General features: G+C 33.6%; 4 protein-coding genes across 6 annotated transcripts; 2 read left to right on the forward strand and 2 right to left on the reverse strand.

The window, feature by feature from the left end:
- Positions 1-467: 467 nt before the first annotated feature.
- LOC125213786 (PITH domain-containing protein 1-like) lies at positions 468-2,819 on the reverse strand. The gene is made up of 9 exons (XM_048114521.1): positions 2,769-2,819; positions 2,558-2,638; positions 2,183-2,232; positions 1,800-1,877; positions 1,564-1,621; positions 1,441-1,490; positions 1,192-1,306; positions 1,059-1,120; positions 468-788 (listed from the first exon to the last, which is right to left on the reverse strand). Exons 1-9 carry the CDS (start codon positions 2,802-2,804, stop codon positions 746-748), a joined length of 573 nt encoding a protein of 190 aa, XP_047970478.1. The 5' UTR covers positions 2,805-2,819; the 3' UTR covers positions 468-745.
- A 1,204-nt stretch (positions 2,820-4,023) lies between these two features.
- LOC125211605 lies at positions 4,024-6,036 on the forward strand. Of its 2 annotated transcripts, XM_048111475.1 has the most exons (4): positions 4,024-4,312; positions 5,214-5,372; positions 5,576-5,701; positions 5,795-6,036. In XM_048111475.1, the coding sequence occupies exons 1-4, from the start codon at positions 4,169-4,171 to the stop codon at positions 5,918-5,920; spliced, it is 555 nt and encodes a 184-aa protein (XP_047967432.1). In that variant the 5' UTR covers positions 4,024-4,168; the 3' UTR covers positions 5,921-6,036. The 2 variants fall into 2 exon arrangements, with proteins under 2 accessions (XP_047967432.1, XP_047967431.1); XM_048111474.1 differs by having other exon boundaries at positions 5,576-6,036.
- Positions 6,037-8,731: 2,695 nt separating this feature from the next.
- LOC125211604 (probable protein phosphatase 2C 72) lies at positions 8,732-11,250 on the forward strand. Its single transcript, XM_048111473.1, has 5 exons — positions 8,732-9,212; positions 9,902-10,165; positions 10,362-10,476; positions 10,596-10,819; positions 10,922-11,250. The coding sequence occupies exons 1-5, from the start codon at positions 9,039-9,041 to the stop codon at positions 11,099-11,101; spliced, it is 957 nt and encodes a 318-aa protein (XP_047967430.1). The 5' UTR covers positions 8,732-9,038; the 3' UTR covers positions 11,102-11,250.
- Positions 11,251-11,543: 293 nt separating this feature from the next.
- On the reverse strand, positions 11,544-14,622 carry LOC125211372. 2 transcript variants are annotated; one of them, XM_048111124.1, is made up of 5 exons: positions 14,548-14,622; positions 13,819-14,088; positions 13,506-13,611; positions 12,210-12,353; positions 11,544-12,022 (listed from the first exon to the last, which is right to left on the reverse strand). In XM_048111124.1, the coding sequence occupies exons 2-5, from the start codon at positions 14,079-14,081 to the stop codon at positions 11,747-11,749; spliced, it is 789 nt and encodes a 262-aa protein (XP_047967081.1). In that variant the 5' UTR covers positions 14,082-14,088; positions 14,548-14,622; the 3' UTR covers positions 11,544-11,746. The 2 variants fall into 2 exon arrangements, with proteins under 2 accessions (XP_047967081.1, XP_047967082.1); XM_048111125.1 differs by having other exon boundaries at positions 13,819-14,085; positions 14,548-14,615.
- Between the last annotated feature and the right edge of the window lie 2,581 nt (positions 14,623-17,203).

Genomic DNA, 17,203 nt, shown 5'->3' on the forward strand with positions numbered 1-17,203 from the left:
ACTCGCTCCATTTGTATGCGACTACTATATAATATAGAATTGTTAAAAAAAAAATCAGTAATAGTAATAAGGGTTGGGGTTTAATATGATAGCAAACCAAGTCAGATATTTTAGAATATTGCTTGATAAAATCTTGGACAACTACATTTCTAAAGAAAATCTGAGACAACTACCCAACGGTATTGGATGTGAACTAGCCACGTTATATTGGACGATGCATCTTTCATTCAAAGGGCATTTACTGTTATTTTATTGAATCAGCTCTCTTAAGTTTTGTTGAGATGAATTTAGTATCCAAATTTCATGAGTTTTTCTTGCTTTTCGTCATTCTTTGGGTGCATCATTTAAAGCAACAGCTTGGCAGGCACGGACACAACCACCCGTGCCAACCTGATACGGGATGCAAGCGGGATAGGCATCCGACACTATATGGAGCAAAAACCACGAACAAAGATAAACAACCAGACTCGACGTATAAGACGACATACTTTGAAATTGAAAACATATGTAAGAAACAACACATTCCCATCGCTGCCAAAAAAGAAAATGAACCTAAATTGTTTGAAGTTCACAACCTCTCAAACTTTCAAGAAATGCAGCATCTCTATGGCAGAAAAAGGTGAACTTCTCTGTGAAACAAACTAGCCACTTTTGAGTTAGATTGATCTTATATCTCATGAAGACTGAGATTCATACACCAAAAGCCATTGATATCAGAAGTTTTAGTCATGCCAATGAGGGGAGCTCACTCCACGTGTGAAAGGCCGCCGCCAGTCTCAGCTCGTGTTCTGAACAACATATCAAAATTTAAGTAATGGATTCGAGAAATGGAATTTGAAGTCTAAGTTTGTATATGTCGACTTGTTAGTACATGGGTATACCATAAGATGCTACTAACTACTACTCTCTTAAGAATTTATGTTTTCGTGTGCAACTTAACAAAAAGTAGTACTATCAAACTTACTATACTATATATCAAACTCAAGCTTTTTATGTGCAAATGACCAATACTCAGGCTTCTTTCTGGGTGGGGGTAGAATGAGATTATGAGAACTCACTTGTGGTCTGAAGGATTTGGTGTGATTTCATAGACTATTGTCGCAACGACATCTCTTTTCAGCTGCATGAGGTTGATATTAGATCACGTAAAAGAGCAGCAAAGAACATATTCTAATTTCGCTACCACAATACCTGAGTAGCTTCTCCTTTCAACCCAATGTAATGTATTTGAGTTGTACTTGCATCGCCACCAAAATTAACTGGGAAATGCAACGTGAGGTTCCCAACACTCTGAAATCTCGAATACCTGTTGATACATACTTAAGAGAGTCAGAAATTCATGATTGGTGAAGAGATCTACGGAAAAATTTTCGAGAAAAGATTGCAGTCAGATACCGATACAACATGCACATGGTGCTAAAAGTATAATTTAAACCTCACCTTGTCTGGTACTCCAAAACTCCTTGTAAATTTTCCGCCAAATCCCACTCCTAAAATGATTTAAAAAAGTCAATACTAGAATTACGAGTACAATCTGACCAAATAGCTTACGTAACAGCATACCTGCACGGCTTGCATATTCTGAGCATCTGAAAAGTCAATACCCTCTCGGTTGATGAATCTGGGTTAAGCAGCTCATTCAGGCAACAAAAATAATAGGTAGCAAGATATGGTGATAAGGATATTGACAAAATTCGGCAATGTAATACACTAATACAATTCCAGTAAATTATAGGGGAAAAGAGCACACTTAACTATATCATATTAAAATGAAAAAGCAAAAAGTTATTAGAACTCACGCTCTCATCTTCGCAGGACTCGTCCCATCAGCACCACCAACGATTGAAATGCTCTTTAGCTTAACATCTGATGTAAATCTATACATTAAGCAAACATATAAGCACATTTCAATAAAATTAACCGGCTAAATGAAAATCAATCAGGTAGTAGATCATCCAATTGAGAACATCAACAATTCCATAAAAATTACAATAAGCTAAGCTTTGAGCTATCACATAGTTAAATGGATTTTTAGCTGCAGAGTATGCAGTTTGCTACCAGTTGAGGCTTCCACGATGAACATACAAGTCATTCCTTAATTCTTATCAACTATTTCTTTCATGAAAAAAATAACAGGACACTCGCCACTCAATCCATCGAACAGAGAAAGTTTGATACTCACGGAATAAAGACTATCAACTCAGGATCATCTTCGTTGCTTTCCAAGTAACCCTGTGGCATTCAAAACAAAATCGCTGAAGTAATTTATAGCTATCAAACACAACACACACAATCAATAAGAGAAAAGAAGACATATAAATGTCCCCTCCACCATACCTCATGCTAGCATATACATGACTTAATACTAAAATACAACATCTATTGAAGATAAGAAACAAAGCAATTCAATAGCAACTAAAAACTTTTTAATCCAATACAACGTGATACTAATCCACTGACAAATATAGCAATCAGACTTCACCACTGAAACAATAACTCAAAACATCAATTTATGGAAAACCTATCGGTAACCAAAACTCAACAGATTAGGGAGTACCTCTGAAGAGTTCAGCCGCTGCTCCCAATCTTTGAACACCGACTCCACACTTCCAGAAACAGCCTCATTCAGCGCAGAAACCTTCAGAAACACAGATAAAATGCTGATCTATGTACATTCAGATTACAAAAAAATTGTAGAAAATCGACTCAACAAATTCGAGATAGTTGATTCTCGCAGATCACTGAACAAAAAAAATCACAAATAATACACTAATTCGTCTTCTAAACAACGAATTTCTCCGCATAAGCAACAGAGCCTCACATCATCACATGTACAGAAAATTAGAATTTTCAAGTAAACAAAGTAGATATTTGCGCCGATATATGAACACCTACTATAGATTAAAAAGAGTATAAAAAATAAAATAAAATGGGTTACGCAAAGTATCTTTTGTCTAAAAAAAATTACTAACAAAATTCCAACATTATTATTTTTGAAATAATTGGTAAATATAACATAATTTGATTTTCTCTGCGATTTTTGGAATTGATTAATTTTTTTAATTTGTTTCGGAATTTCACACTAATTCAAGTTATTAGTAAAAATAGTTTTGTTTTTAATTTTGAAAGATATCATCGTTTATTGACATATAAATACACTAACTTTAGGTGCATTTACATTTTTTTTATGAAATTTGAAAGGAAAAATACCTGAATTTAATTGTGCTACATTAATTTTTTTCAAATTTGAGTTTTACCCGTATTTAATATTATTCTGCAAATCGGAATATCGATGTGGACCAAATTTATGGGAAATTTGCTACTCCAAAATTTGCAAATTTATCAAAATTTAGGGATATTGGCATCTAAAAAGATTTGAGATGATTTTGAGAAGAGAGAAAGTAGTTAGTTATAATTACTACATATAGGATTTGACATTAATACCCTTTTAATTTAATTAATAATTATTTAAATTTAAAATATATTACACTTGGCATTATATTAACCACAAGATCTTATAATCTAATGGTTGAAAATTGGTCTCAATTTGGGATTGATAATTAGTTAACAATTGATTACATCCCTTGACATCTAATATCACGAAATTTTCAAAAAAGTTAGGTTTTTCCCACAAACTTTAAATTTGACAAATAATATCACAAACTTTACCCCTTGTTTGTTTTTTCCCACGAATGAAAAAATTAATGTTATTTTAATAGATTGAAGAATAATTTTGGAGGGTGTGTTTCAAGAAAAACTATCTTCAAAAATTGAAAAACTTGAAGCTCTCAAAATTGTTGTTGAGAAATTATGAAAAAAAATCCGTTTATTTGAAGAATTTTTTCATTCGTGGGAAAAAATAAATCCAGAATAAAGTTCGTGATATTATTTGACAATTTTAAAGTTTGTGATATTAGACGTCGATATCCATTTAGAATACTGTGAAATTTCAAATTTAAGAATACTGAAATTTCAAAATCACCCTCCAAATTCATCGTAACAAAATCAGAAATCAACCGGAAAAGGCAGCGAGGAAAATGGACTCCGCAGAGGTCAGGAGCTCAAAAGCGGTTCACGGCGGCGGCGGCGGATACACTCTCCCGGCAGTCCGGTTCGCGAACGAGGACATACTATTCTGCATTGATGTCGGCCGGAAACGTTGGCGGAGATGAAGGTGAACGGGCCCAACGGTCGGCCCTACACCCGATTGGATTCAATAAAGCAGGCGATTATGCTATTCGTGCACTCCAAGCTCAGCATCAATCCCGATCACCGTTTCGCGTTCTCCGCCCTCTCCAAATCCACCTATTGGGTACCATTTCTGTGCCCTATTCACTTGTGATCAGTTAATTACTGTGTTGTTTGGATTTTAGGGTTGAATTGATTGGTTGAGAGAGTGAGATGGAATTCGGAAGCTGCACTGCAGCTTTAACTCCTTAGATTAGCTGGTGAGAGTTCGCATGTGTATCACTTGATTCAGTGGTCAGTGGATAATACTTTTGTTATGTTAAGAATGAGAGGCATTATTGGGGATTGCAGAAGAGAAGTGAAATAATTCAATGTTGAGCTAGGAGGTTTCAAGATTGAAAATATTTGCTATTTGGATTTATCTGGTTTTGGCTTGTTAGTTGTTACTGGGTGCAGCATGCCTATATAAGATAACAATATGCATTTGCAATGAAAGCGTGCTGCGGAGCTTTATATGTTGGTACCTCGTGCTGAACATGTTCGTAATGCTTTTGTTTAATCAACATTATGCATTCTAACTCACTGCTATAGAGCTCTGCATAATTTTGTGATATGGTGTATGTGTTTTTCTGTTTGAGTGGCATGGTTGTCACGTTGATTAGAATCACGCCTCTTTTTTGTGTTGGTTGTGACCCATGTATGTTAGAAATCTACCTGTTATCATATTTAGAAAAGTTGAAAGATCTGGGCTCATTTTACTTTGCTAGTAACTTCTTTTGTTTTGATGGATGATAAATTTTGCTGCAAGATGCTAAAAGGACAGGATCATGTCTTAGGTTGACTTAGATATGATAATTTAAGTAGACATCTTCGACATTGGGTTGCTGAAATATTGGCATGAATGCTATGCTCTTTGCTCTTAGACACAGTTTGTCTCCTGTTCCTCTCAGTCAGTTGTTATTGATGCTACTCTTAGTCTATTTGATCTTATTCACCTGATTTTGTCCTATTGCTTCATTGTACAGCTCCGGAAAGAGTTCAGCAGTGAAGTTGATGCATCACTTTCTGCTCTACGAGGTCTCTCAGTGGATTCATCCGCTAGTCAGGCAGATCTCACTCAGCTTTTCAAAGTAGCAACTCATGAAGCAAAGAAATCCTGTGCTCAAAATCGTATATTCCGCGTGGTCAGTGACCATCATGAACTCACATCATCCTCATATCATATGTTTATTACATTATCAATTATCATCAACAAAAATAGTAGTAAATTAAATTTGGTTACATTTAGGATCTGTAAAAACCAAAAAATCATCTCCATATTCTTACCTTTCTTTGTTTTATGCCTTCCTATGCCTATGCTTAATCTCTTGGCTTTCTCTTGTTTCAGATTTTGATCTACTGTAGGTCATCCATGCCGCCACAATCCCAGTTGCCTTCAACTTTGAAGCTCTTCACCTTGGATGACGACAAACCCGGACCTCATAACTGTCCACAAGTGGTGTATGATACACTGGTTGACGCCCTCGAACGAATCAGTGAGTTCAAAGGCTATATATTCGAGAGTGGTCAAGGACTGACTCGTGCCCTTTTCCGAAACATGTGCCAGTTGTTGTGCCATCCTCAGCAGCGTTGCATTCAGGACGAACTGGACCTTCCCAAGTCTCTGGTGAAGAAGTTTCCTGCAGCTGACGCGTTGCAAGGGAATGACAACGTCGTCGTCTCCAGCAAGTGACTGAAATGTAATTATCAAGAATCTAAGGTAACTCTCCAGCCACCATAATGCTGTTTTATCTGTCTGAATTTGTTAGCTCTATTACGGTAAATTTGATGGAGTGTTTATTAAATTCAGATTCTTCGTCTTTTAAGATGCTCGGATCCTCTATTGCGTAATCATGTCGATTATGATATTACATAACCTCGATCATGGATATGTGTATTAAGATAAGCATGAGCCTAATACACCTCCGATGCATCGAGTTTATGTAATACTCCCTCTGTCCACAGCTAATAGTCCTAGTCTTTTTTATCCACTTTCGGCCGTCCACAAAAATTAGTCACCTTCTATTTTTGCTAGTTTCCCTCTCTAATAAGGCAGGACTCATCTTCACATTCTCTCTATGAGTATTGCTATATTTTACTACTAATTTTGCATTAAAACTCGTTCGACCACCGCCGAGACTATTAGAGTAGAATTGTACTACCTTTGTCCCTTAAAAATAGAACTTATTTCTATTTTGGGTCGTCCCTTAAAAATATAAACTTAAAACCTTTTATTTTAGGACTTGAACTCCACAATATACTAAGACTACTTCCACTACCTTTTCTCTTTCTCTCTCTTACTTTATCTTTTTTCCTTTTCCATTCTCTTACTTTACCAATTAATTTTGCTTACTTTACCAATTGTGTATTAAAATCTGTGCCGTACTAAAAAAATTTATTTTTCAAGGACGGAGGTAGTAGTATACGTATAATGTAGAACAGAATCTTCCTTGTTCTTAGGCCTTAGCTGTTCTTTTGCCCAAGTCAGACATGATAAGCATTTAAAACATTCTCAATAATGGATTTTTTTTTTTTTTTTTTAATTTTTTTTTGGTTTGTGTTGATGAATAGATGATCTGATCCACAAAATGAGATGAAATTATTATGATAGTTATTAGTATAATCGAAGTTTGAAAATACATGTACGTACCAGATTGTCATAACCACTTATCTTATCATATACTTGTGGTTGTGTTTGTGAAGATAACTCCAATTATCAAATAGGAGTGCTATAATTCAGGTCAACGGTTTTGGTTGTGTAATTGTGTTATTAATTTCATTAGTCATTTTATTAAAATGTTTATAGTCAACTATTCATATGATTTAGAAGTGTCACCTGTTGTAGGTAAAATTTATTGGCCATGAAAATGTAAACTAGTGAATTTGACTTACTTGATCCAACTTGAACTTCAAAGTGTAAAAGCCTATTTGTAGAAGAAATGGTAGTAGTATGTATGAATTTTCTAATTAGATTATTGATTTTTGAATGCCTATGTGAGTAGTTACTAACTAAATAAATATGCATAACAAAGCTATTAAAACTCATTGGTGTCTTCATAAGAATATAAAATAAATATTGATGTCAGCATGATTGGCCTTTCATAATAATGTAAAGTCTACAACTTAAAATAAATAAATAAAGTATAGTCGTTATAAATATTTTGTTATTATTGTTATTGGCTAATAACTACCTGACTAAAAGGTTACTTAATTTCCACTGAGGCTGTCATTTTCTATTGTCTCTGTTTATTTATTATTTATTTTAGGCATGTATTGCTTTTTTCTTGATGGCCTTGCTAGGGTACTGAAATTTAATTACCACCAATAGTTAGATGTCAATATTCAAAGCCCTACAAAAGAATACTACTACTATTTAAATATATAATAGATAATATAAATTGATTTATCATGCTATGCTATATAGGGAGTAGTATAAAAGTCCAAAGAGAGAGAGAGAGAGAGTTCAGGTTGTACGTCTAATTTGAATATAGCTGTATACAATCTTAAATAATTACTACTCCTTTACATAAGAAAATTAAATCATCTATTAGTCATCAACTTATAATATTTGAAAATAATGATCTGTTTCTTCCAAAGGTTGAGGTGCCCTGAATCGTGTAGAATATTTATAATAAATAATGTTATCATTCTTATTGGTAACCGTGTGGATTATCTGCTAAGTAAAGTCATACACATAGATCAATAATTATCATTTTATCGAATTTATTTAGTTTTAATTTAGACTTTATATTACAGGAACCAAGTATGTTGTTCAACTTCATTGCTAATAAAATACTAGGAGTAATAGTTATTTTTCTAACAAATACGATTTGATAAATTAATACATATTATAGAAAACTCTCTATCAAGTACGCGTTTATGCAGGATAAGTCCAATTCCATCTTCTGATATACTGGAATACACATTTAATAAAAAAACAAACAAATAAAATACACAATAAATTTATCCAAATGGAATTGGGCGGTTAGCCTTGTGAATTGGAACAAGTATAACATGAAAATTACTAGTAGTAAGGTCTTAGAACTTATCATATTTGTTTCGATAAATATGCTTTTTAGACACTTGAATATGTTTGGATAAGGGGACTTACTTCACAAAAATGAATTCTCACTTTTCTCTTATAAGTAACGAATTATATCTAACAAATCGCTATTTCCGGCTGAAAATATTATGTGCAATATTACCATGTGCAATACATATTTCAAAAATATTTCAAAATATTTCACAATATTTCAAAAATATTTTTGAAATATTTCAAAATATTACAAAAATACATATTTGAAAAATATACCATGCAATACAATTATTCAAAAATGTACTGCTAATGAGAATATTATATACCATGCAATATATATTTAACCACTAGTATATACTCTTGTGACATCAATACCAACAAGTAACCAAACCAAAACTACCCAAATTTCAAACCCAATTCTTTAAAAAAACACAAATATTACAAATTAAATGTGTAAAATATTGATAAGTCAACACCCAAATAGCTGCAAACTGATTTCTGCATACCAATTCAATCCTACACAAATACACATAAGATGCCCTTTGAATTGAATCTTGGGGTAGCCTATAATAATAGTCCAACAAATAAAAAACAACTCAATTATTGAATCTAGTTGTTCTTCAACTCTCCATCTCTTTCAAGAAAATATAAAATTTTACATATTCCATGGTCCCCAACTCCCTATATATGGGGACTATATTTCTCCCATTTGGATTCCAAGTATATACAACAAGACACACTCTAGAGGGAGAGAAAGAGAAGCAAGAGAGAGAAGATGGGAATTTGTGCTTCCATTTCATCTCCAGTGATACATGATGATTCATATGGCCAAGAAAGTGCTGTGTATTATACAGGAATAAGTAGCAATGAATCATCACAGAAAATTGGCTCAGTTTATTCTCATACAGGAAGCAAAGGATTGAACCAAGATTGTGCTCTTCTTTTTCAGGTATGTCTCTAACATATTTCCTACTTTTTTGTGTTATATAATGTTCTTTATATAAAAAAAAGATGAGAAGGGAAAATAGTGAGTTTGAATCCTAAATGTATGTCCCATCAGAACTGTCATAAAAAGTTATGATCATCAACAAAATTTCTCCTAAATTCATCCATCAAAATACACATGATTTCATAGTCAGGTATTGTATTTGCATTGAAGGATTATGAAAATGCAACAAAAAAGTGAGAACATAAATCTATTAATACTTTAATAAAATTGTGTATTCTTAGTTTCTTACATATTTTGATATCTTGTAGTGACATCTTTACATATTTTGATTTTGAAATTCCAAGAATAATCTAGTGATTTACTATTACATATAGATATTAATTTGTATCTTTTCAAAAAAAGCTTAGCCCAAATTTATTGACAGTATTTAATATGTGTGCACTGAGTGAAAAGCTCAAGGGGCTTTAAGCCCGTAATACTATTTTGTGTGAATTATTGTGTAAAATTCCGGTTATCAAAACAATCATTGGGAAATTCTCCTTTCAACATTTCGAATAAGAAATATAGAAAACACAGCCCTCGTCGAAAAAAAATCACGTATCCGTCTCTGCATGTGTGTCGGATGTACTATCCAAAAACACTGACTAAACCAAGAGCAGCCACATAACTTTTGCGGGGTTGTTTTGCAGGGCTATGGAGTCGAAGAAGGGGCCATTTGTGCAGTGTTTGATGGGCATGGCAAGAATGGGCACACAGTGAGCAAGATTGTGAGGAACAGGCTGCCTTCTCTCCTTCTCAACCACAGAAAAATGGGGAGTGATCAAAGCAAGAATTTCCAAAGATGGAAAGAAGCTTGCATCACTTCATTCAAAGCTGTAGACAGAGAGATTCAATTTCTTGAAACCTTGGATTGCTCTTGTAGTGGAACAACTGCTACTGTCGTAATCAGACAGGTAAATTGATTAATCATACTCGAACTTTGTCGAAATTTATAACTCGAACTTTGTCGAAATTGCAATTTTGCCCCGAAAGTCGAGAATCCCGACTTCATAGATTGTTTATAAAGTAAATGTAAGTTGAGGACATTTTCTAGAGTAAAAGAAAGTGTGTTTGATTTTTATTTACGAAGTGTGGTGGTGATGATGATAGGCTGAAGATCTGACGCTTGCAAATCTTGGAGATTCGAGAGCAGTTCTAGGGACAAGGAGCGAGAATGGGATCGTGGCCGTTCAGTTGACTAATGATCTCAAGCCTGGGGTGCCATGTAAGAAGAGAAGAAACCACACTTTTTCAATAAAACTGTTTACACGCACTACACACACTATATATGCATGAAATAGTAGGTGATGATGTTTTGAAAATGTGTTTTTTATACTTTTGCAGGTGAATCAGAGAGAATAACAAAGTGTAAAGGGAGAGTGTTTGCACTAAAAGAAGAGCCACATATACAGAGAGTCTGGCTGCCTTATGATGACTCGCCCGGACTCGCTATGTCTCGAGCTTTTGGGGATTTCGTGCTAAAAAACAACGGTATTATTTGCATCCCGGAGGTCTCCCACCACCGGATCACTCCCCAGGACGAGTTTCTTGTCGTGGCGACAGACGGGGTGAGCAAACTTTTGAAGAGAAAGAAATCGCATTAGAATTAATTATGAATTTTAGAAAGGATTGGTTCAATTTTTCTAAATATCTAATTCTTTTGATTGAAGGTGTGGGATGTGCTGAGCAATGAGGAAGTAGTGTCGATGGTAGCGGCTGCAGATAATGAAGAGGTAGCAGCAAAGGCAGTGGTTGATGCAGCAATTGCAATGTGGAAACACAAGTTTCCCAACTCAAAAAGGGATGATTGCACTGTTATTTGTCTATTTTTGCAATCTAAATCACTGTAGATTTATATCTTGATATATATACATATAGTCTTGAAGTCTACTGGGGTTTAGCCCACTTCAATATCATAGCCACATACATGATATGATGTATAAACCATGATATTTGAATGCTAAGATATTGAGTGAAAGTAGGAAATGTTTTGTGTGAATATGATTTTGATCCTAGTTTGTGTACTAATGTCTTTTTAGAAATATATCTCCTAACTTATGGTCTCTTAAAAACCCTACAGCTTCAAGAACCCAAGGAGCTGACTCAAAATTCTGTTACCAAATTATATCAATTAAGACATAAATTAAAAAAAAAATTCAAGATTTAAAAAAAAACACATAAATTGGAGACATTTTTATGTCAGAATATAAAGTTGGAAAACACAAAACAGAATTAAATCAACCCTCTAAATATTTGCAAACATAAGCAATTTTATAAATGGTTACCTAATGATTGATAATAAGGATGGAAATCCATCTTCTCAGATAAGAGTATTCATAGTAATGTTTCAGTAAGTAGCAAGTTTTTGTACACGGTGAAAAGGGGAAAGAGAAGTGGCCTCAGAGTTTATCGATAAAAATTGCCCACCGAAGATACGGAAGAACATGTGTAGCAAAAGAAGGCAACGGATCAAAAGGCATAAAATAATGGTTCTCTTACATTGCAGGAACAGCAGCAGCTTCCTCATCAGCTAATTTATCCTTGGAATTCTCTCCACCGACCAGAAAATCATCGTATATAACTGGCATTCGTATCCGTTCATGAGCAGATGTACGTTTTGGTCCGGTTTCGAGCTGGCTTTGATCGTGAGGTGCGAGATCCATATTATCCGATGGATTACCCTCGATCTGATTGCCAGCAAGAGGTGGGTTTTTTGAGGGAGCATCTCGGTGTTGCACGGGTGGTTCTTGCTTCTGCTGCTTGAATTGTTTCTGCAATGTTGTGAATGAGAATAATTTAATAGTTTGATTCTAGCAAAACACGGACAGCTACACCAAAACGACTACGGAGGTGCAACTGCTTACACACGATGGCTAGTGACGTGACTATGAAACTAAAGCAAATTTAGAAAAGTTATTATCTAAGTAAACATGCATGTACACCTACAGCCAAACATACCTCAAACTCTCTTCCTTGTCTCATTATCTCTTTGTAGGCATTTGGATCGCGTACTTTGATAATATTCCATAATACACCACCACCTCTACGGAATCGGCTGCCATCTGAGGTCTTCTGACCTCCACAAGCTTGGATTGCATCAACCTACACGTTCGTTTTTCATGTTAAATTGGCCTAAGATCGAATCTGTACAAAAATGAAACTCACAAGTTTTGCTATACATCATTTCCAAAAGAGTTTTTAAAATTCTAGCTGAAGGACAAACTAACTACAGGATCTCATACATCTTTTCACCCACACATCAATATTTACTCCTGGCCTGGGCTTTCTCGTTTAGCAGACTGAATTTACATAAGTTCTAATGATCATTAGCCATGGGGCATCGGTTAAAAGTCTAACAGATAGGAAGAGACTATCCGAACCTACTGAATTAGTGATGACTACAACGAGGATCAGATAAGGCTGTCCTCATGAACGTAGAGTAGGACAGTCGACCAGAGTCTCACCTTGAATTACCACATCAATATTTCCAGGTTCACCTAACCATATGGATTGATACTTTACAAAACTCTCATTTTCAAGTAATACATGAGTTTTCATTGTTGTCTCAACGCATGAGGTTCACCAGGATAATGTTAGGATTATTCAACAATTTAAACAAAAAATCCTGGTGCAGTGAAAAGGATACTAGGAGTGTGATGTCAGAATAAAAGAATGATTCTACGAAAATGTAGAAGGCGTTTATTCCCAACTACATCAAACACATACCAACATAAATCATCCAAATAGTGAGGATATTTGAAGAAATCAGATTCATCTATGACCATCATCTCGCTCTGGAAATTTTGAAGCACTACACTGGATTGAAATATCACAGAATGATTAAATATGAAGAAAATCGTATTGCAATATGAGAAATCCACAAGCGACAAATAATTGAGGGGATCACAATCCTACCTATTTCTTCCAACATGTATACTGAAAGCCTTGGATGAGGGACTGGAGGTGCAAATCCCTCATGTTACATACTCTTCATAAAATCCACTACCTATTTGACTACGTCAACATGACCTAACAAAACTTGAAGAAATTTTTTAAAAAGTTCAAGACAAATGCACACGCAGCACATATGTAATACCATAGTAAAGCTCAGACCTTCCCATTGAAACGACAAAATTATATCCAAATAGTAACAGTTTGTAGTATTAAAACAGTCACCAGTATTGAAATAGCAAAAAGTTGAACAGCTATCTCTAGCAATGATGCCTGTATACAGAAACTAGAAAGGCAGTTTACCTCTTTGATAAGATCACTCAAAGCTGCCACTCCAAGACAACCAACAGCAGTGTACATAAGATAAGATTTTGGCTCTCTCAAACGCTTGCATGCATCGATAACAAACCTAAGGAAGGGGTCATAGAAAGAAGTCATTCACCAAAATTATGAAATAGATGCTTATAAAATCAAAGAAAAACTAGACGTTTTATAAAACCAACAGCAAAAAATATGAAACTGTAGCAGATAATTAGATAATAACCAGGAAACATCCCAGATAACAGAGCATATATATTTTGAATGATCGAGAACAAGACTCATAAAATATACAGACCTGTTAACATCGGTTACATTTGGACCTACACTGCCACCTTTCCTCCTCTTGTTTTTCTTTTTCTTCTTCTTCTGTTTTGAACTTGGCCTGTTAGATTCTTGATTTTCTTGAATATCATGAACATTAGAACTTTCTCCTGCTCTAGTCCTTTGAATTGGTTCAACAAACTCACCCTCTTCTACATCAAGCATCTCAACATCTTGCCCAGCCTCAAAGTTATCCTCGTCAAAAAGTGTGTCAAGCAAGTTTTCTTGTCCTTCCATGTAACTACTGCAGTAAGCGTCCAGGTCAAATATTCTTGTTCAAACAAACATAAGCAAGACTTACACTAAACAAGTATAATATCTTATAGGACCAACTAGCTGGGAATAAATTAAGCTTGTAGTTGATATGCAATAAAGTTTCCTCAAACCACTCCACCAAATGAAATCTACAAGATTATAATATCTAAAAATATACAGCTGAAAAATAACAAAACCATTTCAAACACAGACAACCAAGAAACAACCAACTGCTCTGATTTTCAAAACGACTTTTACACAATAAGTGAAGCTCATAGACCACTCCTACACCTAGAAATCACCATAAACCCTAACGAATATTCATAATTAACAAAAACAAAAAAAAATCCTAGCCATCACATAAAAATTGGCGGAAACATTGGCAATACAATCAAATTTAAACCGATTCACAAGCACATCAAATTTAGAAAATGAGAAGAAGAATAACCTAGCTTCGATTACTGAAACTGTTGCAGCTCGCGACTTCAAAGTAGCAGAGAGCTTAAACACAAAACTGCCGAAATGCGGACAATCAAATTTATTTATTTATTTATATATTTGTTTGTAACGTAATATGAATCAAAACTATTAGGCCTAATATCTAAAGGGCCTTCTATTATTGGGCTAGTATATCTAATGGGCCTTATCTCTTACATGTAACAAAAAAGGACTATTCTTCAATAAAATTATAGCTTAAATTTTGATTTTATAATATTTTTTTCGTAAAATATGTAATATTATGAATATTCGTTTTCAAGCAACATACATTAAAACCAATGATATGTTTATAAAAAATCTTTTTTTAATGATGAAAAACTAATGAAAACTCTTTCAAACTGTCCGAAAATTATAACTCAGGCTGATAAGGAACTAAAAGGGAAATTGATCTCTAAAATCATGAACTTTGCCTAAAATTTGGTATTTCCCATGAACTTTGAAATTTGTATATAATATCACGAACTTTGCATTTTGTTTGGTATTTCCCAAACTCACTCGAATAAAATATATTCATCAAAATCTTATTTAACGTAGGCAGCCGTGATATGTTTTATAATATTTTGAACCACTTTTTAAGTTCATAACATGAATGATAAAAAGTTACGTTGAAAATCACATTGATTTAATTGTGTGAAGTATGATAAAAAAGTCCTGTAAGTTAGTCAAATATAGTAAAATAGACATGCCGTGGGAAATACCAACAAAATGCAAAGTTCGTGATATTATATTCCAATTTCAAAGTTCATGGGAAATACCAAATTTTAGGCAAAGTTTATGATTTTAAAGACCAATTTCCCGAACTAAAATAAGTAGATGTCGCTAAGGCATGTAAACTAACAATATACTTTAAATTATAAGTATAAGTGAATAAACTAATTATCACCAATGTTCACAAATATATTATAGAAACCAACAAATGATAGGATGGTGGTGCAATTGATATGGACCCTCCATTAATTGATAATTTGATCTAGATATTTTGCTTTCTCCTAGCTCCTATAGATGGAAAGCACCACTCATGATATTTATGCATCGCCTAACGTATTTGTATTTATTATAGGTATATTTTATTAATAAATAAATTTTAAAGATCATATCATGACAAATTCGAATGATTTAATTTCAAATATTACCAATTATACCATTAAATCAACATATGCATGCGTATATGATATGTTAATTATGCATAAGCTAGGTTTAGATGTAACTCATCCATAAAATACGATGCTATTGTGGAAAAATGAAATGCCTTAGAAAAATAGTATTCTCCATTTTTTTCAACGAATATGACATAGTAGTACTTTTTAATCTATGAACAAGTATGACACAATTTTTTAAAATAAAAAAAAAATAATATTATTATCTCTATTTATTTAACACATATTACGATAATGTTATCGTCCGATGGGGTAATAGTGTGGATATTATTGAGATAGACATATGATTATTGTTCATTCATATGGAACTAGTCATATCCATATGACCATATGTAGATAAACATTGCATGCTAGAGCATAAATTCACAATTGTTTCTTCCTGAAAAAATACACACATAAATATTGTCACACTAAAATAAAATTATTCACAAGAGATTTAATAACAAAAAATATCCAAATCATGACAATTTTATCAACCAAGTGGATGCTTGCATCTAGCAATTTGTTGTGTATAAATAATTATAGAAAGTGACGTGATCATGTGATTAATTCTTATTCAATCATATTATATCAACCATTTGTCCCTGAGTTAGAGTGGGCAGGAGTGCATAAGATTCTATCTATATTTGAAGATTCATTTTATATTGATGAATCTACCCTTGATTTCACATCTTGTCACTCAACCACATACTTAAATATCAAAATTTATGAACAAATGTTCTTATAAAGTAGTTGTAAATGTTGACTTTTTGCATGATTAAAATTTCAAATATGGTTTAGAATATGTTATTTGTAAAGTGGATAATACGCAAGATTTGTAATTTCGACCATACAAACTTTTAAATATAAAACTTAGCTATAAAGTAAATATAGTTTGCATAATACTTATCAATTTAATACGCCGTTGTCACATTGAATACATTTTGCGACAATTTCAATTATAGGGACCACTAGAAGGCTAATACGAGTGGTTATTCTTTTATGGTGGTACCCACTGAATATTCTAATCTTATCTTTCCAATTAAAAGTATTTTTTGATAGAAAATACATCAAAATAACATAATGATTAATTAGAAGTAGAAAACGAAATAATTAACAATCGATGTAAGCTTACTTATAGGTTTATGTTAAAATGACAACCCCTCTTAAAGTGACATCGTGACACCATTTATACAACAATATTATAAACGCTACACAATAATATTACAAACACTACACAACAATCTATAGATTGATGTATAGTGTGTCGGATATTGTTGGACAAGAAAAATTGCTGGATAAAGAGCAACAAATTGTTGGCCGTCTTTTTCAATTTTTTATTTTTTGCCACATGACAACTTATTATTCGTCCATGTGTACATATGATTGGCTAGAAATGGTGGTATGATGTTATTTTAAGAGGTGTTGGCACCCTAGCATGCCCCCTTAGTTATATCCAATGGATTACAT

Source organism: Salvia hispanica, chromosome 3 (genome assembly GCF_023119035.1).
Source record: "Salvia hispanica cultivar TCC Black 2014 chromosome 3, UniMelb_Shisp_WGS_1.0, whole genome shotgun sequence".
Classification (NCBI taxonomy): Eukaryota; Viridiplantae; Streptophyta; class Magnoliopsida; order Lamiales; family Lamiaceae; genus Salvia; species Salvia hispanica.